Genomic DNA, 24,626 nt, shown 5'->3' with positions numbered 1-24,626 from the left:
TGTTCTCTGGACAACAGAAAGCAAGCTTGCTCCATCCTCAATATGACATCCCTTCAAATATTTAAACAAGGTTATCATATCACCTCTTAACTGTCTCTTCCCCAGGCTCCCTGAGTCTCTCCTCATAAGGTATGGTTTCCAGGCCCTTCACCATTTGATCACCCTCCTCTGGACACACACCAGCTTCTTAACGTCCTCTTGGGCTTGACTTTGCATGGCTGGCAGTGTAAGATAAAGTGGGTTTTTGGTGTCTGCTGGGGTTTGGTTGCAGGACCCTTCACCGTGGATACCAAAATCCATGGATGTTCAGGTGCCGTTATATAGAATGGTGTGACAAAATGGTGCCCCTGATATAAAATAGCAAAATCAACCTTTGCTTTTTGGAATTAAAAAAAAACCCACAAATATTTCCAAGCCATGGATGGTTGAATCTGTAGGTGCAGAATTGGTTGATATGGAGGACCAGCTATTTAATGAAGTGAAGTAAAGAAAATTCAACACAATTCTCAATTTTAAATCTATTGGAATTAAATGTTATTAATTTATTTTGGAATATTTATACCCTGCCCTTCAGCCAAAAAGGCTCCTAGGTTGGCCCACAAATTGTTAATTTGACAGTCCCTTGCCCCTAGGCTTACCGTCTAAACAAGACAAGTGGTGGTGGTTGTTTGCCTTCAAAGCATTTCTGATTTATGGCAACCCTATCATGGGGGTTTCTTGGCAAGATTTGCTCAGAGTAGGTTTGCCATTATCTTCCCCTGAGGCTGAAAGAGTGTTGACTTGCCCAGTGGGTTTCATGGCCAAGTTGGGAATCAAAGAAAAGGGAATTAAGTTCAGCAGAAGCTTTTCTCTCCTGCTGAGTTGGGATGGAGGATATTTATTGACTTAAATATATGTGATAGAATGTGGTTTATTTGAATTAGACCATAACTTATTTAAGGTTCCCGGCCCTGAGTCTTGGTGTTTTGTCTTCCCTACAGGAAGAAGGAGACCCTATCACTGTCGTTCTTTTGGCTCTTTTTGAAGTGGGATCAGCTGGAGATAAAAGTAGAAGACTCAGCTGGTCATAAAGACCAAGAAGAACTTGATCACATGGAGGTTGGGAAGAGCGAGGAAAAAACGGAGACATCTCAAGTTAGAGACACCCACAACTCAGACGTGCAGAGCCAGCGTTTTAAGGAGATCGCTTCCTGGGAAGATGAGGTGCCCGAGGCAGTGTGTAGCCAACTTTATGATCTTTGCCATCAGTGGCTGAAGTCAGGAAAAGATATCAAGATGGAGATCCTGGACCTGGTGGTCCGAGAACAATTCCTGACTGTCCTTCCACCAGAAATGGAGAGTTGGGTCAGAGAAAGCAAACCACAATCCACTTCTCAGGCAGTGGCCCTGGCTGAAGGTTTCCTTTTGGGCCAGGCCGCAGACAAGGAGTTGGTGAGGGCTTTATATGCTGCTTATTCCAAGAGGCTGGGAATATGCCCAATGTTTGGTGTATATTATTATTATTATTATTACTATCATCATCATCATCATCATCATCATCATCATCCCACCCTTCTCCCAGGGCTGGTACTCAAGGCAGCTTACATTAAAAAACACCATACAATTAAAAACATACAAAAATAGTATAGTAAAATAGAATTAAATTACTACAGTAATTAAAACAAATTCAGTGCTAAAACCAAATACTTTAAAAAGATTAAAATGCTTAAAATACATCAAAACAATATAACCACACCCCATCACATGCCTTAATAACTTGCTGTTTTAAAAGCCTGTCTAAATAAGTAAACAAATTATCTAAGCAAACATTGCACATACATATTCTGGCACTATCTGTCTTTGAAAGCATTCTACATAACTACATTTGGTGGTGGAGATGGTGGACTGACACGCTAGGGGTTTTTCCTGTACACTTCCCTAGATTTCATAGACTCATAGAAACCTAGGCTGCATCTGCACTGCAGAATTAACACTGTTTGACATTGCTTTAACTTCCACAGCTCAATGCTGTGGAATTCTGGGATTTGTAGTTCTATCAGAGAGCTCTGGTGCTACAACAAACTACAAATCCCAGGATTTCATAGGATGGAGCCATGATGTTTAAAGCAGTGTCAAATTGCATCGATTCTGCAGTGTGGCAGCAGCCTTGCAATTGGAGGGGCCGCACGGGTGCCCCTTCCATGCAGGAGTATACAACTAAAGCATTCCTAAAAGCTTTCTTTAACAACATCTAGAGATGGAACAGCAGGAAAAAAGCTTGCTCCGTTTTCTACATTACATCCATTCACATATAGAAAGATGACTACCATGTCCCCTGAAGTGGTAGAATTCAAAGATATAGCCATGTTAGTGTCTAGCATATCATGTCCCCTTTCAGTCTTTTCTTCTCTAAGCTAAGCATACCCAGCTCTAGGTTGTTTTTCATAAGGCTTGGTTTCTAGACCCTTGCTTGGTCATCTTGATCACCCTTTACTGAACATACTCCAGCTGGTCAATATTTTGCTTGAACTTTAGTGCTCAGAACTAGTATTTGAGGTGAGGTCTGATCAAAGCAGAATAGAGTGGCACTGCTACTTGCCTTGATTTGGACTTTATACTCCTGTTTATGCAGTGAAGAATTGCATTCGCTTTTTTGCCTACAGTATCACACTGCTGACTCTTGATTAGCTTGTGGTCTACTAAGACCCCCTTAGGTCCTTTTCACATATACCATTTCAAGCCAGCTATCACCCATCATATATTTTTGTCAGATTGAATCACACACTCTTGCTCACATGCACATTGCTGGTTCCATTCATTCCTGGATTCACCTTCATAGGGGTGAAACCATAGCATCCTGCATGAATCTGAAATTGCTACCTCTTCCTTCAGGGCCCTGTGACCTTTGAGGACATTGCTGTGCCTTTCACGGAGGAGGAGTGGGCTCTGCTGGATCCAGACCAAAGGGCTCTGCACAGGGAAGTCATGGAGGAGAATCTGGCCAATGTGATGTCTCTGGGTAAGCTTTTCTTTTTCTTTGGGTGTTAAAACCATTTTGTTTACACACAGGGGGGGGTCTCCATTTTACATCCAGGTTGCTTCCTGGAATTGTAACGTAAATTCAGAGTGCTGGTGGTGCAGTGGTTAAATGCCTGTACTGCAGCCATTCACTCAAAAACCACAATCCCAGCCAGGGGCTCAGGGTCAACTCAGCCTAGCAACCTTCTGAGGTTGCTAAAATGAGTACCCAGCTTGTTTGGGGCAATTAGCTTTCACTGTTGAAGTTGTCCAGGTGTTTGTGGATTTGCATATCCTCCCACCCTGAGGCCTTGCCATCAGCAACAGAACAATACACAGATTAACATGGAAATCACTCCTCCCAACCCAAGGTCAGACAGTATATATACTACCCCATTCTTCCATGCCAGCATTCTCTGAAGATGCCAGCCACAGATGCTGGTGAAATGTCAGGAATAAACTCTTCTAGATCATGGTCACATAGCCCGAAAAACCCACAAAAGACTAAGTAATATTTGACTTTTGAATATCTTCCTTCCCTCACATGCTCCCCCTTTTAAGCAAGCAAAAGGAAACCCCTTCCATCCTATAACACCAAGACTGTAGTTGTATTCTTCCCTTCCCACTTCCTCAGCCTGGGCTGTTAGATGACATCCAGTCCGGTCAACTTGGCTTACTGCTCAAAAATCTATGGTCCAAAACTCACTGCAGAAATAATCCCGTTTGAGACTGCTTTAACTGCCCTGCTAGGGAATTCTGGGAACTGTAGTTTTGTGAGACATTTAGCCTTCTCTGTCAGAGAACTCTGAGGCCATAGTAAACTACAAACCCCAGGATTCCCTAGCACTGAACCAGGGCAGTTAAAGCGGTCTCAAACTAGATTATTAATGCAGTCTGTTTTAAATCCATGCTAACATTTCAAAAAACTTCCATCTTTCAGCTCATCTCTTTGTTGTCTCACCTTGCTCAACTGTGCACATGTGCTGGGAGAGCTCTATATTGTGGGGAAGATTTATTTATTTAATTATTTCTGGGGAAATGATGTCAATCTGAAAAATTGTAACTTAGGGTAATGCAAATTGGACCTCACATCTGTAAGACTATTTATTTAGTACAGTTGGCCCTCCATATCCACAGATTATGCATTCATGGATTCAACTATCCACAGCTTGGAAATACATATATTTTTACATGCCAAAAAGCAAACTTTGATTTTGCCATTTGTGTGTGTGTGTGTGTGTGTGTGTGTGTGTGTGTGTGTGTGATTTTACTATGACATTGTATACAATGGGACTTGAGCATTCATGTATTTTGGTATTCATAGTGGAGTCCTGGAACCAAACAAACCTCAGCAGATACCAAGGGCTGACTGTATATCACCATCTTTAATTTAAAATTATTTTGTTGATGTTACTTTTTATTTAAAACTTATTATATTTTTTAGCATTACTAGTTAACAACATAATACCACCACCACCTCAAGTTAACCCAAGAAGAGGCTTGTTGACCAAAAGCATAACCTTATAGGCATTATAATGCCCAATAATGGCAATAATGACATATGGGTAAGAAATCAGTTTATAACAAATTATTTCCAAGCTCTGTGTGCTCTTGATTCATTGTAATACACTGGAATGACGGTGGATTCTTCTTCTTTTGTTTTGTCACAGTTTATTGGTTTGATCCCTCCATCTGAGGATCCATTTGTTCCTTGGATTCTAACCAGATTACTCTGTTTACTCTAAGCTTTTTCCTTTGCTTGATGCCAAGGATATATCTAGCACATGGAGCAGCACCTCATGGTCTCCTTTGGAAGTCTTATGAGCTCTTTTACAAAAGGTGTATAAGGGATGATGCAAATATTTTCCGTAGGTGCTATGTGTTCTATTACTATTTTGTTTTCTTCCCTGATTTGGGCTGTTTTTACACTGCAGATTTAATGCAGTTTGAATTCTGAGATTTGTGAGATATTTAGCCTTCTCTGTCAGAGAGCTCTGGTGCCACAAATATTACAGAACCCAGTATTCCATAGGATGAAGTCATAACAGTTAAAGCAATGTCAAACTGTATTAATTCTGCAATGTGGCAGGAGCCTTGGCACGTTATTATTCACTTTGTCTCAAACAAGGAATTATTATTATTTTTATTTCAGTTCCTGAGGTGAGAGGAAGGAAGGATGAGGAAGAACTGCATAGGGGATGCTTGAAAAGAGTCATTGGTAAAGAAAAGAAAGAAAAGAAACAGAAAAGTGAACTAAAACAGAAGAGAAGTGATGATACCTTTATTTCTTTCCATGAAGTCCCACTTGCAGAAAAGGCAGGCAAAAGCAAGGAAAGAAATAAGTCACCCTTGTGTAGTAAAGGCTTCATTTCTAAAGCCAATCTAAATGCTGAGTGGAGAATGCTCAGTGGAAAATGTTCAGAAGCCACCAAGAGTATTTCTGATCATTCAACTGTTGAAATAGATCAAAGAATCCACACAGAGGAGAAACCAAATAAATGTTCTCAGTGTGAGAAAAGCTTTGGACAGAGCACCCAGCTGGCTCGCCATATGAGAATCCACACAGGAGAGAAGCCATTTAAATGTTCGAAATGTGGAAAGAGCTTCCGCCACAGCACAAGCCTTACTTCTCATGTGAGAATCCACACAGGGGAGAAACCATTTCAGTGCCTGGAATGTGGAAAGAGTTTCAGTGATAGAAGCAGTCTTTCTTTCCATATGAAAATCCACACAGGGGAGAAACCATTTAAATGCTTGGAGTGTGGAAAAACCTTCAATCAGACCACACAGCTTGCTCGCCATATGAGGATCCACACCGGGGAGAAGCCATTTAAATGCTTGGAGTGTGGAAAGAACTTTAGATGGAGCACAGACCTCACATCCCATATGAGAACCCACACTGGGGAGAAACCATATAAATGCTTTGAGTGTGGAAAAAGCTTCAGTCAGAGTGCACCGCTGGCTTCCCATGTGAGAAGTCATTCAGGAGAGAAACCATTTAAGTGTTTGGAATGCGGGAAGGGCTTTAGTCGGAGCACAACCCTCACTTCCCACTCAAGAAGTCACACGGGGGAGAAACCATTTAAATGCTCTGAGTGTCCAAAGAGCTTCCGACAGAGTACCCAGCTTACTCGCCATATGAGGATCCACACAGGAGAGAAACCATTTCAATGCTTGGAATGTGAAAAAAGCTTCAGACAGAGCACAGACCTTGCTTCCCATACCAGAATTCACACTGGGGAGAAGCCCTTTAAATGCCTGGAATGCGGAAAAAGCTTCAGTGACAGAAGTGCCTTCAGTTGCCATCAAAAAATCCACACTGGTCAAAAGCCCTTTAAATGCTTGGAATGTGGGAAATGTTTCAGTCGAGGCTCACATCTTGATTCTCATATGAGAATGCACACTGGGGAGAAACCATTTAGATGTTTGGAATGTGGAAAGAACTTCAGCCGGAACACAAACCTTAGCTCCCATATGAAAATCCACACGGGAGAGAAACCATTTCAGTGCTTGGAATGTGGAAAGAGCTTCCGTCGGGGCACAGGCCTTACTTCTCACATGAAAATTCACACAGGGGAAAAACTGCTTAAATGCCTGGAAAGTAAGAAGACCTGTAGGGACAGCACAAGCCTTCCTTTACATCAGATAAGACACTGAGGTGAGAGTAATCCAGTATTTCCACCAGTTGGGCCTCCAAGGAGAGAGTATTCCAGAGCAGAGGAAGCCCTCTTCCATGTCCTCTCACAGTGTATTGCCCCAGCTGATGGGACATAAAGGAGAACTGTTCTGCAGACCCAACAAGTGCAGGAAAAATTATATGGATTCCAATTCTGTAAATTGTCAGAAATTTAAAACTAAGAGGAATGTATCTCTCCATTCATTCTCAAGCCCACTCCCTTGCGGTTAGCAATGTTATGTACATCACAGGTAAAGTTTGTCTGTTTTAAGAAGAGGTACATAATTTCCCTAGTATTAAATTGTCACTGTTTTAGTTCTTACTCTTGAACAGTGAATATTTTTGTCTAAGTTTAATTTTGGCTTTAATACACTCTGGTACAGGAATAATGCAATAACTCATTCACTCATACATGGCATTTTTGCGATTTCAAATGCAGGAGAAACCATTCTGGGTGTGATTGTTGATGTTTTCACTCAAGGTCACTCTTAAGCTCATGGTGGGAATAATACAGACTGAAAAACAACTACCTGCATTTATTTTATTTGTTGCTGCTGTGTGCCTGCAAGTCATTTCTGATTTATGGTGACCCTAAAGCAGTGATGGCAAATGTTTTTGGGGACAAGTACCCAAACTAAAAGGCCTTCCAGCACCAGGTGTTACCCAGTGCCAGGGTCAAGGCTTCCACCTTCCGGGCGCAGGACTTCTGCCCTCCAGCAGTGGGACTCCAGAGATAGCTGAATGCCCCAGGGGTTGAGGGGGGGAAGAATGCGAGCAGGCAACAGAAAGCCAGGCAGGACCTAGAAGGAAGAGGAACAGGTGCATGCCTCTTCTTCCCCGTGCAATTCCTGAACTTCAGCTGTGTCTGGAGAGGCAGCTGAAGGCCGGGAAGGGTCTGGAAGGAGGAGGAACAAGCATGCGCCTCTTCCTCCTTTTCCCTCGCACTGTTCCCAGCCATCAACTGCCTCCGGAGAGGCCCTCTTATGGCTGCAGGAGTTTCCTGCATGCCATGCAGCTGCAGACATGTCTATATAGGGACCACCAAACACAGTGTTCAAACACAAATCAAGGAACACGATAATGCAGATAATGGACCACTAATTAAGCAGACACTAATCCTCTTTGCATATCCTCCTATCCTGAGGCCTTGCCATTCAACAACAGAACAATACACAGATTAACATGGGAATCGTTCCTCCCAACCTAGGGTCACACAGTGTGTGTGTGCACACACACACACTACTCTCTTCCATGCCAGCATTCTCTGAAGATGCCAGCCATAGATGCTGGGAAGGGGAAGTGTCGGGAACAAACTCTTCTAGAACATGGCCACATAGCCTGAAAATCCACTAAAAAGTATGGAAGCTGGCCATGAAAGCTGTCGACTTCACAAATCATTATTGTCTTTTGCAATGAATAGAAGTGGAATAGAAATCTAATTCTGAGAGAAATAAGCCTTAAAAGTGCTGTGTGTTGTGTGCCTTCAAGTCATTTTTGGCTTATGGCATCCCTAAGGTGAACCTATCATGGGATTTTCTTGGGAAGAAAACAGGAGGTTTGCCAAGGACTTCTCCTGAGGCTTGCCCACGGTCACCCAGTGGGTTCATGGCTGAGTTGGGAATTGAACCCTGGTCTCCAGAGTCCCAAGTCCAACACATTCTTTTATCATTGGCTATTATTCACCATTGCCTCTGTTAAATTGGTATTTTAAGTGATGAGAGGCAGGGATAATGGGTTTTGTTGGATACTTTATTGCATTCTGTATTGTATTTTATTGGAAGCTGCCTCGAATCCAACCAGAGAGGTGGGATATAAATAAAATTTTATTATTATTATTATTATTATTAACACTCAAGTAATTGCACCATACGGTTATGTGCTCCTAGGTTTTATCCATTGTTATTATTATTATTATTATTAACCTTTATTTATAAAGCGCTGTAAATTTACACAGCGCTGTACATACAATCTTTTCAATTACTAGACATTCATTCACCTTAATGGTGCTACTAGATTCCTTCTCTGCAATGGACTAACAAAAGCAGCTATCGCTGAAGAGTTTCCAAGAAATTTACTATCAACATATTTTACTTTATATCTATTCCCTTCCAGTACTTTTCCCATCCATGGTGACAAAATAAGATGAATTCACTTGATTATAGAGGTCCAAAGATTTAATTCTTCCACTGGGGTTTCAAAGCTCTGGAAACCTTTGTAAGGTTCCCAAATAATGAACAGAAATATTTCATGCAACATTATGTATGTGAGCTATTTTTAGGCTTCTCTGTCAGAGAGCTCTGGTTGCCCCCATCAAACTACAAATCCCAGGATGCCATAGTATAGAGCTGTGGTAGTTAAAAGTGGTATCAAACTGGATTATTTCTGCAGTGTGGATGCAGCCCTAGAGGGGCCTTTTGACTGTTTTCACCCCTAGCTAGAAAAGGCTTGAAGTGACATGGCTCACAATCCTTGAGGCTCCAGATTTTGGGGAACTTCAACTCCCAAGATTCCTGAGCATTAGCCATCCTTGCTAAGACCTCTGGGAGTTGAAGTCAAAGCCTAAAGTTTGAGAGCCATAGAAGTACAGCATCCTCAGTCCTAGAGAGGACAACCGGAAGAAGGGAAGGGATCTCCAGCAGCCACTTCCTTTCTGCTTCCCTCCTTCCGCCCTTGAACCAAAACAACTTCCGGAGCCTCCCTTCTTGCTGACTCTCAGAAAGGACCAGGTGAGGCTGCATCTGCACTGCAGAATTAATGCAGCTTGACACCACTTTAACTGCCATGGCTCCATCCTGCAGAGAGCTTTGGTGCCACAGAAAACTACAAACCCCAGGATCCCTTGGGAAGGTGGGTAGTGGACTATAGGAAGAGGGTGGTATTCTTTCCTCTGTATCCATAGCCTATGAAGAAGACCCCCTTTCCTTAGGTTCCCTTCAAAGGAAAGGGTCCTGAGTAGCTGAGCCTTTTCTGAGTGGCCCCACACAACCCACATCCATCCAGAGACTAGGACCTGGAGCAATGGATGGAAGCTGCAGGAAAAGAGATTCCAGCTCAACATTAGGAGGAACCCCCTGATAGTAAGGGCTGTTCAACAGTGGAATAAACTCCCTTGGAGTGTAGTGGAGTCTACCTCCTTGGAGGTCTTTAAGTAGAGGCTGGATAGCCATATGTTGGGGATGCTTTGATTGTGAGTTCCTGCATGGCAGAATGGGGTTGGACTGGATGGCCCTTGTGGTCTCTTCCAACTCTATGATCCTATGATTCTATGAAGAAATAAATTATAGCTGAGAGAAGGCAGAGAAGGTATGCAGAGAGAAGTTGCCAGGGACAGACAATGGTTGGGGTGCTTCTTCCTGCAGCAGCCAGTCAAATGGAGCCTTTGATCTGGGACTTGACCATGCAACGTTTGGTCTTTTTCTGTCTTTCCTACAGGAAGATTAAATCACTGTAAGTCTTTTGGCTCCACTTGAAGGAAGAAAAGATGGAAATGTAAGTGAAAGTTTCAGCTGGTCCTCAAACCATAATAATAGTGGCTGCCAGTGGCTGCAGCCAGGAAAACACACCAAGGCTGAGATTCTAGACCTGGTGACTCTAGAACCTGTTCCAGATTGTTCTTTCACCAGAGGTGGAAGGCTGAGACAGAAAACGTAGGCTGGAATCCACTTCTCAGATGGTGTCCATCGCAGAAGGCTTCCGCTTTAGTCAAGCAGTGGATAAGAAGCAGGACAAGCAGCAGGTGAGAAAAAAAGTGGTGATGGTTCATAGGAACTGAGAATGTGGCGCAGTGGTTAAATGCCTGCACTGCAGCCACTCATTCAAAACCATAAGGTTGCGAGTTCAATACCAGCGAAAGGGGTCAAGCTTGACTTAGGCTTGCATCCTTCCGAGGAGGTGGCTAAAAGGATTACCCAGACGGTTGGGGACACAATTTGTAAACCGCTTAGGGAGTGCTTAAGTGCACTGATAAGCGGTATAGAAATGTACTTGCTATTGCTATTGCTAATGTGCATAATCTCGTGTTTAAATTGTCCAAGCAAAGCATCTCCACTCCACTTATTTTGGCATCTAGTATCTTGCCAGCACTATTTGTCTTGTACTTCCTTTCTGAAGTCCTGTTCTGAAATTCCAGATTTTGTTTTGGGTGTAGGGTTCTTCAGAACTGGCCTCCTGCAGGAAGTGCAGAGTCCCATCAGACACCAGAGAGAGGCCACTGTTCCTGAGGATCCAGGAGGAGGACGGTGTGGGAACCAATGTTCAGGGTGAGGATTTAGTAAGCATGTTATTACATAGCCTCCTTCTCTGATATATTCACTAGGCTGGTGAAATGGAGCTCTCCAGAGTCTGAGTAGAGGCATACCTCAATTAACAAAGCCACTGATAGTGAAACTCTTTTTTACAAAGTCTGTTTACCACTCATCCTCTGTGTAGTTGAATTTTTTTATCATTGCTATTGGGAGAACTGTAAAAGAGGACTGGAGGGACACAGCTCTTTTTTGGTTGGGTTATAGAAGTGTGTCTGACGTAAACCGTCCATTTAGGCTAGAGCTGGGAAAGAGCTGGATTCTGCTCAAGCCAGTCTTACTGCACATGTGTCTGCTTGCCTACAACAGGCAAGATAAACAGTGGCAGCTTCCATTATTTCATACTACGCACCCATGAAATAGAGAATAGGGGAGAACAGATAAGACAGCCTCAAGAGCTACCTCCAACATTTTCAAAAAGCATACATCTACAGGTTTTGCCACCAGAATGGAAATCATAAGAAAGTGGAGGCTAGTGAAAGTAAAAGTCATTCCCAGATGCATTTGAAAGCCTTGAAATGGTCCCTAAACAATTCAGTTTTTTATTTACTGAAAGCTTGCCTGTCTTGTTTCCTTTTCGAGGTTCGTATTGTTAGTTTTGAATCAAAAATTTTGTGGATCGTGTGGAATTCCCTTCCTTCCTTCCTGCCTTCCTTCTTTCCTCCTCCTCCTCCCCCCCCTCTTTTTCTTCTCCTCCTCTTCCTCCTCTTGTTTTTGTGGTATGATGTGGGACCCTATCTATGTTATTTGTGCCTCTAGTACCAAATTTTCTGTTAAATAACCAGTGACTAGGAGCACATCTACTTTGATAACTGATGCATACTTGCACATGTTTAAACTATTAGGAATACTTGTACATGTTTAAACATTTGTATATGTTTAAACTTCCTAAAAATAGGAATTTGTATATGTTTAAACTTCCTAAAAATAGGAATTTGTATATGTTTAAACTTCCTAAAAATAGGAATTTGTATATGTTTAAACTTCCTAAAAATAGGAAGAAAGATATTTTGCCAGAAGGAAAACCTCAAAATACAGAGAAGAACAAAAACTGTTTCCATCATCTTGATTTCTTTTGCAGGTGTTCAGCTGATGCCAGGGACACATCCTTGCTCACCTCTTCCTTGTGAAGAAATGGAAACAGCTTCCATGCCAGGAGATCAGGTAGGGGGCAATCACTGGGGAGATGATCAAGAGTTTGCCTCAGTATTTCTCTCCCTTGTTTCACTGGACTTGAAAGAATCTGTTTGGTAACATTTAGATCTCTCAAAACCACCCTCTTGGGGAGAATGAGTACCATATATACTTGTCTATAAGTTTAAAAATGTATGCCTAAAAATTGATCCCCAAATCCCACGTTGGCTTATTTACAAGTCACTATGGTAATGTGATAGCAGCTCTTTCAGATTTCCCCATGCATTCGGCAGACAGTTTATTTCTTTCTTGCACCAAGCAGAAAGAGTCCTGAGTGATTAATTGATACTGCTGTTTGTTTCAGAGTCCTCTTCCTCCTGCACTTCTGGCTGAAACGAAGAGCCTCAGTGAGAGTCTCTCTTGCCATACGCACACATATACACACACTGTAGGAGCCTCCAAGTTTTATCCTCGACCTAACCATGGGTCATAGCAAAATCCATAATTTTTATCCAAAACGTGACGTCGACTTATACATGAGGTTGACTTATAGTTGAATATATATGGTATGTTATTACTGGAGGCTTGAATCCTGCACTTCAACTCCCAGTCAGCTTCTTGGCTTTGTTTTCTTCTGAACTATAGTCCATAAGGCAGGGACCATGATAATCTCTAAGGCTAAAACTTTTTCTCATCCTCCAGGGTTCAGTGACCTTTGAGGATGTTGCTGTGTATTTCACGGAGGAGGAGTGGGCTCTACTGGATCCGGACCAAAGAGCTCTGCACAGCGATGTCATGGAGGATAATCTGGCCAATGTGACATCATTGAGTAAGATTGGCTTTTCCATTTGCTTAATTAAAAAACAACAGCAATGTACAACAGCAATGTACAGTCTACAGATGTCTACTGTTGTGCTTTCAGAATGTCCTCTTTCAATCTGGTTGGTTTGTGAGCTGTTTTTGCGTTCATAGATTTTGGTTACTGCTTTTAAACTCCGCCTTCCACTTCGCCTCTCTTTATTTATTTATTTTAAATTTCAGTTTCTGAGATGAGAGAGATCTGGAATGGGGAACAGCTACATCGAGGATGCTTGGAAGGAGAAAGTGAGAAAGAGGGAGAACGACAGAAAAAGAAAAGTGAAGCAAATAACAGAAGAAGAAATGAATCTTTTGCATCAGCAGGTGATAATTTGTACAAAAACTTGCACCATGAAAGAAAAAAGAATAGTAAAAGCAAGCAAAGATATATGTGCTTTTTGTGTAGGAAAAACTTCAGTTGTAAAGCAAGTCGAAATGCTCATATGAACATCCACACAAGGCGTAAAGTACTGAAATGTTCTGAATGCAGTAAGAGTTTCTGGGATAATTCAAGCCTTGAAAAACACGAAAGAATTCACAAAAGGGGCAAACCATTTAAATGCTATGACTGTGGAAAGAGCTTCAATCGGACCTCATACCTTATTTCCCATATAAGAGTCCACACTGGGGAGAAACCATTTAAATGTTCAGAATGTGGGAGGAGTTTCAATAGCAGCACAAACCTTACCTCCCATATGAGAACCCACACAGGGGAGAAACCATTTGCATGTTCAGTATGTGAAAAGACTTTTCGTAGCAGTGCAACTCTTGTTATCCATATGAGAATCCACACAGGAGAAAAACCCTTTAAATGCTTGGAATGTGGAAAGTGCTTCAGTACAATGGGACACTTAGCTCGCCATATGAGAGCCCATAGAGGGGAGAAGCCATTTAAGTGCTTGGAATGCGGAAAGAGCTTCAGTCAGAGAATTCGGCTCACATCCCATACAAAAATCCACAAAGAAGGGAAACCATTTCACTGCTTGGTGTGTGGAAGGAAATTCCATCAGGGCACAAGCCTTGCTTCCCATATGAACATTCATGCCAAGGGGAGGCCATTTAAATGCTTGGAATGTGGAAAGAGTTATAGGTATAGCACATACCTTGCTTCCCATATGAAAGTCCACACTGAGAAGAAACTGTTTAAATGTTTGGAATGTGGGAAGACATTCTGTGAAGGTGCACACCTTACTTGCCATATGAAGGTGCACAGTGTGGAGAAACCATTTATGTGCTCAGAATGTGGAAAGGGCTTTGTTCAGAGCAGAGGCCTTGCATCCCATATGAAAATCCATACACAGGCGAAACCCCTTAAATGCTTGGAATGTGGGAAAAGCTTCAGGCAGAAGACAGACCTTACTTCTCATACGAGAGTTCACACAGGAGAGAAACCATTTAAATGCCCAGAATGTGGAAAGAATTTCAGTCAAAGTTCAGGCCTTATTTGCCACATGAGAATCCACACAGGGGAGAAACCATTTCATTGTTCAGAATGTGGAAAGAGTTTCCGTCAGAGCACAACCCTGGCTTCCCATATGAGAACCCACTCGGGGGAGAAACCATTTAAATGTCTGGAATGTGGGAAGTGCTTCATCCAGAGCACGCACCTTGCCTGCCATATGAGAATCCACACTGGGGAGAAACCGTTTCAGTGTCTGGAATGTGGGAAGAGTTTCCGTCAGGAAGCAACCCTTACTTTCCATACAGGAACCCACACGAGGGACCAAGAGTTGAAATGCCTAGAATGTGGAAAGAGCTTCCGTTACAGCTGGCGCCTGACTTCCCATATGAAAAAGCACACTCGGGGGAAACCACTTTAATGTTTGCAATACTGAAAGAGCTTCAACACTGGTAGGATGCCAGTTCAGTGTTTGTGGTCAAGAGTTTCAGTCTGATCTCACACCTTGTTTTACTGCAGATCACCCACAGAGGGAAGAGGCAATTTAAATGCTGTGAGACACTTTGGGAAAAGATGGTGGATGGCTGCCTTTCATTGTACAAACAAAAATCCATCAGTGATACCTTTATTGGCCAATCGAAATGCACAATACACTTGCTGCATGCTTTCGAAGCTCCATGGGCTTCTTCATCAGGCAAGTTGTTACAAACCAAACAGGAGGGAAAAAAAACAATTGGAGATGTAAGTCAGATGCCTGTATGTTGTTTCAGTCCTTAATAAAGATGGTAGACAGGGAAGGATATCTTTTGCAGTCAGGTTCCTTCTCCTGACCATGCAACAATAGGGAAATTTTCAAAGTCCAGGAAATTTAAAGTCTGTTTGCATCTCAACAGGGATCCCTCTTTTGCAAACAATATGTCTCCATTCCAGTGAGATCACAGGCCTCTTTGTTCCTCCCATTGAATATTCTTCATGGATTTGGAGTTTGATTTGCAGGAAATGAGGTTGTTACTTAGGGTACTTAGAGGACCGCCTCTCTCCGTACAATCCGCCCCGCACACTCAGATCAACAGGGCAGCATTTATTAAGAGTTCCAGAGGCCAGATTAGTTAACACCTCTAGAAGGGCCTTTTCCATCTCGGCCCCCACCCTCTGGAACTCGCTGCCCACTGAACTCCGCTCAGCTACCTCCCTGGCCCAATTTAAGAAGGGGTTGAAAACACTTTTCTTTGAGCAGGCCTACCCCTGACTCCTCCCCCTGAATGCCTTCCCCCTCTTTTTTTTGCCAGCTGCACTGATGACCCGGCATGAGTTTTAAGTTAATTGTATTATTGTTGTTGTTTCCTGCCCTGTTACTTTATGTATATGTAATTTGTATTGCTGTAAACCGTCCTGATGTTTTCGAAGGGCGGTATATAAATAAAGCTTTTATTATTATTATTATTATTATTATTATTATTATTATTATTAGCTGCACAACAGAAATAATATGGTTTGATACTTTTACTGCTATGGCTCCATGCTGTGGAATCGTGGGATTTGTAGTTGGATGGGGCACCAGAGCTCTCCGAAAGAAAAGGGTAAATATCTCACAAAGCTACAAACCCCAGAATTCCATAGTATGCAGCCATGGCAATTAAAGCTGTGTCAAACTACATTATTAATTTATTTCTTGGTTTGTTTATTTTAACATCATAATTTTACAAATTCATTAACATCTATAAGGCATAAACAACAATCATACAACAGAAACACAAAACACCATATAAAACAATCAAACAACTACTATTACAGGTACATAAACACTACTTCCAACTAGTTTCCCTGGATTTCTGGGATTCAATAAGCCTATTTCATCACCTTCTGGCTAAGCATAAATTCCATCAAGTCATTACAGCATGTCAAAGACAAAAAGTTATTAGCAGTGTTTCTAAAAAAAATTTTTTTTCAAAACTTCACAATAGCCAATCACCAAAGAACAATCATAGAATCGTAGAGTTGGAAGAGACCCCAAGGGCCATCCAGTCCAACCCCATTCTGCCATGCAGGAAATCTCAATCAAAGCATCCCCAACAGATGGCCATCCAGCCTCTGTTTAAAAACCTCCAAAGAAGGAGACACCACTAGACTCTGAAGGAGGGTATTCCACTGTCAAACAGCCCTTACTGGCAAAGTGACCATTGTGCAACAGGATCAGTGCACAACAGAATATGTATCATATCAGTCCTGCTGCATATTGAGCCCCAATTTACATTGAGCAAGCTTCCTAATGCCCTGTCATCAGTCTTTGCAAGGTTATTCTTAGAGTATCATATTCCCAGACTTGCTGTGGACAACAAAATTCACAGAGTAGCAAACCCTATTTGAATGAACAATTTCCTGCAGAAGTTGACCATAGAGAGATGCAGGAAGATTCCTAGAGATAACCCCTCTAGGCATTTCTAGTGTGACTCTAACCTCCACTGGAAGCGCACCATAGAATTGCACTAGAGGACTTAGAAAATACTATAGAAAACATTTTTGGTTGTGGGGGCAGTGCAAGGCATCAGAAGGGACCTGTAGCTCTTCACAGATAGGTGAAATTATGGATACTGGATGCATGGATACAGGGGATCTAGTGCATAGGTAAAGTTACATAACACAGATGGTGATATAAGATTCCAGCAATTGTTTTTAACAGCCCTGCTCAGGTCTTGAACACTCAGGGCAGTGTGGCTTTCTTGATTTGAGTCAATCCATCTGTAATGCTGTTTTCTTTTTTTCCATCTACTGCTTCCAGCTTTTTCCAGAATTATTGTCTTTTCTAGCAAGTCCTGCTTTTCTCATGATGTACAGTACAATTTTCTCAAACTACAGTACAATTGGATCATTTTGGTTTCCAGTGAAAGGCTTGATTTGCTCTCAGACCTATTAGCAGTCCATGGTATCCATAATCCTCCTCCAGAAATACATTTTATTTTATTTTATTTTATTTTATTTTATTTTAAAAAAGACTCAAAAATGGGCATGCCAGCATGGTTGTTATCAACTATAAAAATCTAGGACAGAGAAGTTGGAGCTGTGAGGCACCCACAGACCATGGTTTTTATTGTCACATTTTGGCCAAGAGGTTTGCAAGAGACATTAAACCAACTGTGAAGAGTAGGTAAGGTCCTTTCCTTATTTGTGGTGCCCAGAACTGGACAGAGTATTCCAGATGAGACCTTATCCAAACAAAATATCTCTTGAACTGGGTATTAGTTCCCAGCTGTGCTGTCTGTGCAAACTATACAGGAGAGTCTGTACTTCACCAGACTGCAAACCCTATTTGAATCCCTTTGCTAGGATTCATTTCATTGGCAAAAAAATAAAATAAAAAAATTATCTATACAAACAAAGCAAATCAATTGAAATAGGAATATTTATTCAGGAGAAAAATGTAAAAGTAACAGATATTGACAGTGATTCTCACTGGAAATACTCCTGGAATTGGGAAACAACTTCTCCTGAGAGAGAGAATTTCAATTATCTTTCTGTATTACAAATTAAATAAATAAATAAACAAACAAAAAAGTTCATTTGTTCTTTTTTCTATATGTACATGCTGTCCTTGATATATACATATACATTTGCAATTTCCTCTGCCTTTTTCTGATCTTCATGAAAAAGCAAAATACAAGTTGAGCCTTCCTTATCTGAAATGTTTGGACCAGAAGTGTTTTGGATTTTTTTTAAATTTTGGAATACCTGTATGTGCATATATGAACATAATGAGATGTGACCTAAGTCTCAACACAAAATGCATTTACATTTCATGGAATCTTATACCCACAGCCTGAAGGTAATTTTATACAATATTTTTTTAATAATTTTGTGCATGAAACAAAGTATGTATACACTGAACCATCAGAAAACAGAGGTGTCACTATCTTAGCCACCCATGAAAAATGTTTGGTTTCTTGGAATATTTCAGAATTCTGGATAAGTGAGACTCAACCGGTACCTCTCTGGACAGGTATAAGGCAGAAATAGCTAGAAGATCCCCTGGACAAGATCCATTAGCTGAGTATCCAAAGGAAGGCAAGAAAGGCCATCCAACTGGGAACCTTGTCCACTAAGTCTCCAATTTTCGGACACTTCTCCCACTGTTCCACCAATCTGCTCCAAGAACATAAACAGCTTTTTTGCTGTCTACATTGGAATGATCATAAGAATGGTCTGAATGCCTGCGTATTCACTAACACATTCAGGGATACTAGTACCTCCAGGGACAGCAGCTCCAGCATCTGAAACACAAGCAAACATCCCATGTAGGGAACAGGAGTTAGAGAGATGATGGCTGGTATTCTGTATTGCAGTTATTGATTTGTAACATAGTTATGAATCTGTAACTGTTCCATTAAGACTATGGGACTATTGCCATGATCACAAATGCCCTCCCAAACCTACTTTAACAGGCAGAAGACGCACCAAGAGATGGACATCTGTTATGCTGGTGACCGGGGTGCAGGAGGATGACATTTCCAGCCCTTTACCACCAGTAAACACGGCTGCGACAATCAAAAGCAGGATCCCGATCATAATTTGTTATCATAGCCTCACTTCCTTGCTGGCAGGAAAGGACTGGAAATGTCATCCTCCTGCGCCATGATAGTCAGCGGAACAGATAATCTCTCAGTGTGGTTCTGCCTCATTAAGTTGGTTTGAGGGATTGAGTCAAGAGACATTTGTCAGTCCTCCAGATCCACAGATTCAACCAACGGGTTTGAAAATATTCACAAGCACAAAAATTCCAAAAAGCATACCTTGATTTTGCCGTTTTATATAAGTGATGTCATTTTATTACGGTGTTGTATATAATGGGACTTTAGCATCCATGGATTTTGGTATCCATAGGGTGTGTGTGTGACCAAATCCCAGTGGATACCAAGGCCCAGCTGTATTTAGATATACATTCATAACTAAGCAGATGATGAAGAATATGGGCCGGTGTTATTTGTTATCAGGAGAAGGGGGGTTTATTCTCCAGTTCAACACCCCTTGTGTGATTTGTGTGAGTTAGAAAAAAAAGTAAAATCTATACAATTTCCATATTTCAATCTCCATGCATCTCCTATTGTTATTGCATCCATTAAATTAAATAATTCTTGTGGTAGTTTCCCTTGTTCTTTTTTAATCTTACGCTCTGAAAATCTATCCAATTTTGGGTCACTCACTCCATTCCAATCGCCTAACGTAAGTATAGTTTTCACTAGTTTTTCTTTTAACTTTTTATAGAACTTACCTTTGTTCTCCAATGGGCCATACAATCCTACTATAAGAATTTTTTGATTCATATGTTGTAGTTCTAGAATGACATAATGTCCGCCAGGATCGTTATATATTTCTTTTACTTCATATTTTAGATTAACATATATTACCACTCCCTTTTTCTTAAGCTTAGAAGTTGAAATAAAGTCTTTTCCTAATTTTAAACATCTCAAGTGCCTTTTGTTTTTTTCCTTTATCCTTGTCTCTTGTATGCATATTAATCTGAGATAATCCTTAAAAGCTGGGGTTCAAACAGTCCTATAGCCTCCTGATTTTTTAAATCTTGCTGTTGTTGGGGCAAGAGATATTCTAGACTAGAGGGCAAGAAAGTGATTGCTGATCTCTATAACCACAAAGCCAAAGAACACACCCTACTTGAAGACCTCTTGTCTCATTGGATTTCAGAAGCTAAACAGGGTCATGGCTGGTTAATATGTGGCTGGAAGACTGTGAGGATGGAAGATCAGGGATGTTCAGGTAGGTCTAGAAATGGGTCTTGCTTGAAACTCCCAGTGGGTTTCCATGGCCTAGCTGGGAAATGAACCTTGATCTCCAGAGTCATAGCGTAAGACTCAAACCACTGCACCGCACTGGCTCTCTTAAACTTATGCTTGCGTACATCTATTTTTGGTTGCTGTGGAGATTGGTATTCCCTTCTTTCCTCTATAGCAGCGGTTCCCAACCTGTGGGTCGGGATCCCTTTGGGGGTCGTCTAAGACTATTGGAAAACATGTATTTAATTACAGTTATGAAGTAGCAACGAAAATAATTTCATGGTTGGGGGTCACCACAACATGAGGAACTGTATTAAAGGGTTGTGGCATTAGGAAGGTTGGGAACCACTGCTCTATAGTAACTAAAGCCACCACCCCTAACATACCATAAAAGCACTCTATGTACCCTCAAACAACCTATGCCTGGAGGACAGTTGGGAGGACTACAGAAGCATCTGGCCTTTTCCCCATTTTTTGTTGTTATGTGCCTTCAAGTTGTTTCCTACTTATGGCAACCCTAAGGCAATCCAATCATGGGATTTTCTGAGGCTGAATATATTTGAATCGCCTAGGGTTACCTAGTGGGTTTTCATGGTTGAGAAGGAAACTGAATCCAGGTCCTACACTCAAACCAGTACACCATGCTGGCTTTCTTTGTCCCCACAGCCAGACTCAAAGTGATTACAACAGTCACTGCAATCTTCAGAGGACCTTGAGAGAAGATATAATAGTTGTTGTTTGAGAAAAAGATGGCTAGCATAAGAGAGATTTTAGAAGCTATAAATCCAGACTGTAGACAAAACCCTTTTATTAGAGCAACAGAAATCTCTATCTCTTATCATTAGAACAAATATTACTGTATTCTCCAGTGATGCACAAAAACTGATAGCCAGATGGCAGAGGAAAATCCACAACATTCTCACCTTGGTGGATTTTTTGATGGGAAGTGAGGTGTATCCTCTGCCGAAAGGTTTTTCCACACTCTGAACATTTAAACGGTTTCTCCCCTGTGTGGGTTCTGACATGGGAGGCAAGGTGTGAGCTCCAACTGAAGCTTTTCCCACACTCCAGGCATTTAAATGGTTTCTCTCCTGTGTGTGTTCTTTGATGAGAAGTAAGGCTGACTCTGTGGTTGAAATTCTTTCCGCACTGCAAGCACTTAAATGGTTCCTCCCCTGCATGGATTCTTTGATGGAAATTCAGGTTTCTTTTTTCACTGAAGCTCGTTCCACATTCCAAGCACTGGAATGGTTTCTCCCCTGTGTGGATCCTCATATGGGAAGCAAGGTGTGAGCTTCCAGTGAAGCTCTTTCCACATTCTGAGCATTTGTATGGTTTCTCCCCTGAGTGGGACATCTGATGGGAATTAAGGCTGATTTTATAATAGAACCTCTTTCCACATTCCAGACATTTAAATGGTTTCTCTCCTGTGTGGATCCTCATGTGGGTAGTAAGACTTGTGCTCTGACAGAAGCTCCTTTCACATTCCAAGCACTTAAATGGTTTCTCCCCGGTGTGAGTTCGCATATGGGCCGTCAGGCGTGCGCTCTGTCTGAAGCCTCTTCCACATTCCAAGCACTTAAATGGCTTCTCCCCTGTGTGGATTTTTTTATGAGAACCCAGGCTTTCTTTACAACTGAAGTTCTTTCCACATTCTGAGCAATGAAATGGTTTCTCCCCAGTGTGGGTTTTCATATGAGAAGTGAGATGTGTGTTCCGACCGAAGCTCTTCCCACACTCCAAGCACTGAAACGGTTTCTCCCCTGTGTGGATTCTCATATGGGAAGTAATGTTTCTGCTCTGACGGAAGCTCTTTCCACACTCCAGACATTTGAATGGTTTCTCACCAGTGTGGATTCTCATGTGGGAAACAAGGTGTTCATTCTGACTGAAGCTCTTTCCACATTCCGAGCACATGAACGGTTTCTCACCTGTGTGGATTCTCAGATGTCTTTCAAGGGTTGAGTAAGCACAAAAATACTTGCTGCATTCTGTGCATTTCAGAGGATCCTTCTCTAAATGCATTTTCTTACACAAAAGACATTTCTGCCTTTCTTTGCCTTTCCCTGTTTTTTCTTGTAGTGGGGCTTCGTGGAATTCTCCATGTGAAACGGCAAAAGAATCATTCTTTCCACTTTTTCCTTCACTTTTCCTTCTCAATTGTTTCTCATCTTTATGAATGACTCTTTCCAAGCACCATCTATGCAATTTTTTCACATTTCTGCTCTCTCCAACATCAGCAGCTGCAAAAAGAAAATTTTGGTTGGAGCCAAAATGAAAAATGACATTTCAAATCAGGAACAAAATCAACTGACTCTAATAGAACATCTACAGAGGAATCTTCATTCCACTATAGGCTGAGTCTCCCTTATCTGAAATGCTTTGAACCAGAAGTGGTTTGGATTTTGGATTTTTGTGTGTGTGTGGGCTACTTGCATATAAATAATGAGATATCTTGGAAATGGGACCAAGTCTAAATATTTTGTATACACTTTATATACATAGCCTGAAGGTAGCTTTACACAATATATTTAATAATTTTGTGCATGAAACAGTGTACAAGTTTGTGTACACTGAACCATCAGAAAGCAAAGATGTCACTATCTCAGCCACTCATGCATTTTTATTTATTTATTTATTTGAATTTTGGAGTATTTTCAAATTCCAGATAGGAAGAGTCAACCTAAACACCGTTTGGGAGTCCCAAGCCCACCAAGACTAGAAGAAAACACATTCTTCTCCTTACATATTATTTAAACTTTCATATAATTTGCAAACTGATTTTATCAGCCAATGAGAAAAGAACTGCTTACCCAGAGACATCACATGGGCCAAATTCTCATCCATGACTCCCTTATACAGAGCCCTTTGTTCTGCATCCAGCAGAGCCCATTCTTCCTCAGTGAAATTCACATAAACTTCCTCAAAGGTCACTGGAGCCTGAAGGAAGAGGAAACCTTTCAGCTTCACACTTAATGCAGCAGCTATTTATAAAACAGAATCCTGGTAGCAAACTAAGCTGCCAAGATGGATGGAAGTTATGAGTACAGTTGGCCCTCTGTATTGATGGATTCTTCACCCATGAATTCATGTATCCACAGCTTGAAAAAATTCCCCAAAATTATAAAGTCCAAAAAACAAACCTGAATTTTGACATTTTATATAGGGGACACAATTTTACTATATTTAATGGGACTGGAGTACCCATGGATTTTGGTATCCACGGAGGGTCCTGGAACTAAACCCCAGTCAATACCAAGGGCCTACTGCAGTGGGTATAACTGTTTGCTGACTTTCTTAGCCTCTGTGGTCAGCAGCTTTCACGGAAGCCTATGGAAAAGGATAGATTCTTTCAAGACCAGGGAGGTATGCAGCAGAAACAAAGCATCTAGGTTACTTTGGACTGTTCCCCAATGACTTCCCTCTACCTTCATATTCCAACTACCATTGCTTTGCATCTTGCCTTGGCCCCAGTAGCCAGGGAGAAGCCCTCACTCTATTCCAATGGCCACTGCTTTGGTCTGAGGGACAGAAGAGCAGCCAGGCACAGCTTCATCATGGCTGAGCGTCAATGTGGTTAAGAAACTCTCCTTCTATATTCCAAGCAGGTGTCACCCCTCTTCTGGGTGTCACCCATTTTGGTCCACATCCCGCACATCCCCTAATGACACCACTGGCTCAAAGCTATGGAATTCTGGAAATTGTTGTTTTATGGGACATTTAGCCTTCTCTGTCAGAGAGCTCTGGTGCCACAACAAACTACAGATCCCAGGATTCCATCGCATGGAGCCATGGCAATTCAAGTGGTGTCAAACTGGACGATTCCTACAGTGCAGATACAGTCTTAGACTGAAAGCTTGAGAGAAGGGAATTATTTGAAAGCTACTCTAGGATCCTTTCTGGCTGAAAGGTATGGCCTAAGTACAGTTTGGTTCCAGGACACTCTGTGGATGACAAAATCCATGGATGTTCAAGTCCCATTAAATACAATAGCATAGTAAAATGGTGTCCCTTATATAAAATGGAGGGGGGGGGGGGAGTCAAGGTTTGCTATTTGGAATTTATACTTTTTTTTGGTGATAAAAAATCTGTGGAGAAGGAGGGAAAACTGTATTACAAATAAATAAGTACCTGATCTGGTTGCATGGAAACCGTTTCCATTCCTCCACAAGAAAGAGATGAATAAGGATGTGTTTCGGGCTTCATTCCATGCCCTACAAAATGAGATCAAGGTGGTGAGATTAGAAGACATTTTATTCTCCATATATGTTTTATTTCACAGCTGCAGAAACACATGACTAGCTAACCAATGTACAAAAATCTACATGGGCTCTAAAAAGCAAAAGCACTTCCTCAATTGGAAAGGCATGACAAAACAGGTTTTACACTTCAGGTTATTTTGAGGATCAGGGTTACCAGACAAAGGACAACACTGAACCAACAGAATGGAGGAAAACTTAGTTCATTTAGTTTATGGG

At 41.6% G+C, this 24,626-nt stretch overlaps 2 protein-coding genes across 2 annotated transcripts; one reads left to right on the top strand and one right to left on the bottom strand.

Moving 5' to 3' along the window:
- Positions 1-1,031: 1,031 nt before the first annotated feature.
- LOC149320496 (uncharacterized) lies at positions 1,032-14,982 on the top strand. Its single transcript, XM_089502612.1, has 5 exons — positions 1,032-1,431; positions 2,872-2,998; positions 5,150-6,529; positions 9,148-9,154; positions 13,559-14,982. The coding sequence occupies exons 1-5, from the start codon at positions 1,093-1,095 to the stop codon at positions 14,784-14,786; spliced, it is 3,081 nt and encodes a 1,026-aa protein (XP_089358738.1). The 5' UTR covers positions 1,032-1,092; the 3' UTR covers positions 14,787-14,982.
- A 2,898-nt stretch (positions 14,983-17,880) lies between these two features.
- On the bottom strand, positions 17,881-24,358 carry LOC149320495 (uncharacterized). The gene is made up of 4 exons (XM_089501394.1): positions 24,280-24,358; positions 22,962-23,088; positions 21,072-22,391; positions 17,881-18,630 (listed from the first exon to the last, which is right to left on the bottom strand). The coding sequence occupies exons 1-4, from the start codon at positions 24,352-24,354 to the stop codon at positions 18,536-18,538; spliced, it is 1,617 nt and encodes a 538-aa protein (XP_089357520.1). The 5' UTR covers positions 24,355-24,358; the 3' UTR covers positions 17,881-18,535.
- Between the last annotated feature and the right edge of the window lie 268 nt (positions 24,359-24,626).

This window comes from Sceloporus occidentalis, unplaced genomic scaffold (genome assembly GCF_023333645.1).
Source record: "Sceloporus occidentalis isolate IW3139 unplaced genomic scaffold, rSceOcc1.0.p SCAF_1, whole genome shotgun sequence".
Taxonomy (NCBI): Eukaryota; Metazoa; Chordata; class Lepidosauria; order Squamata; family Phrynosomatidae; genus Sceloporus; species Sceloporus occidentalis.
This window is presented reverse-complemented; position numbering and strand designations above follow the sequence as displayed.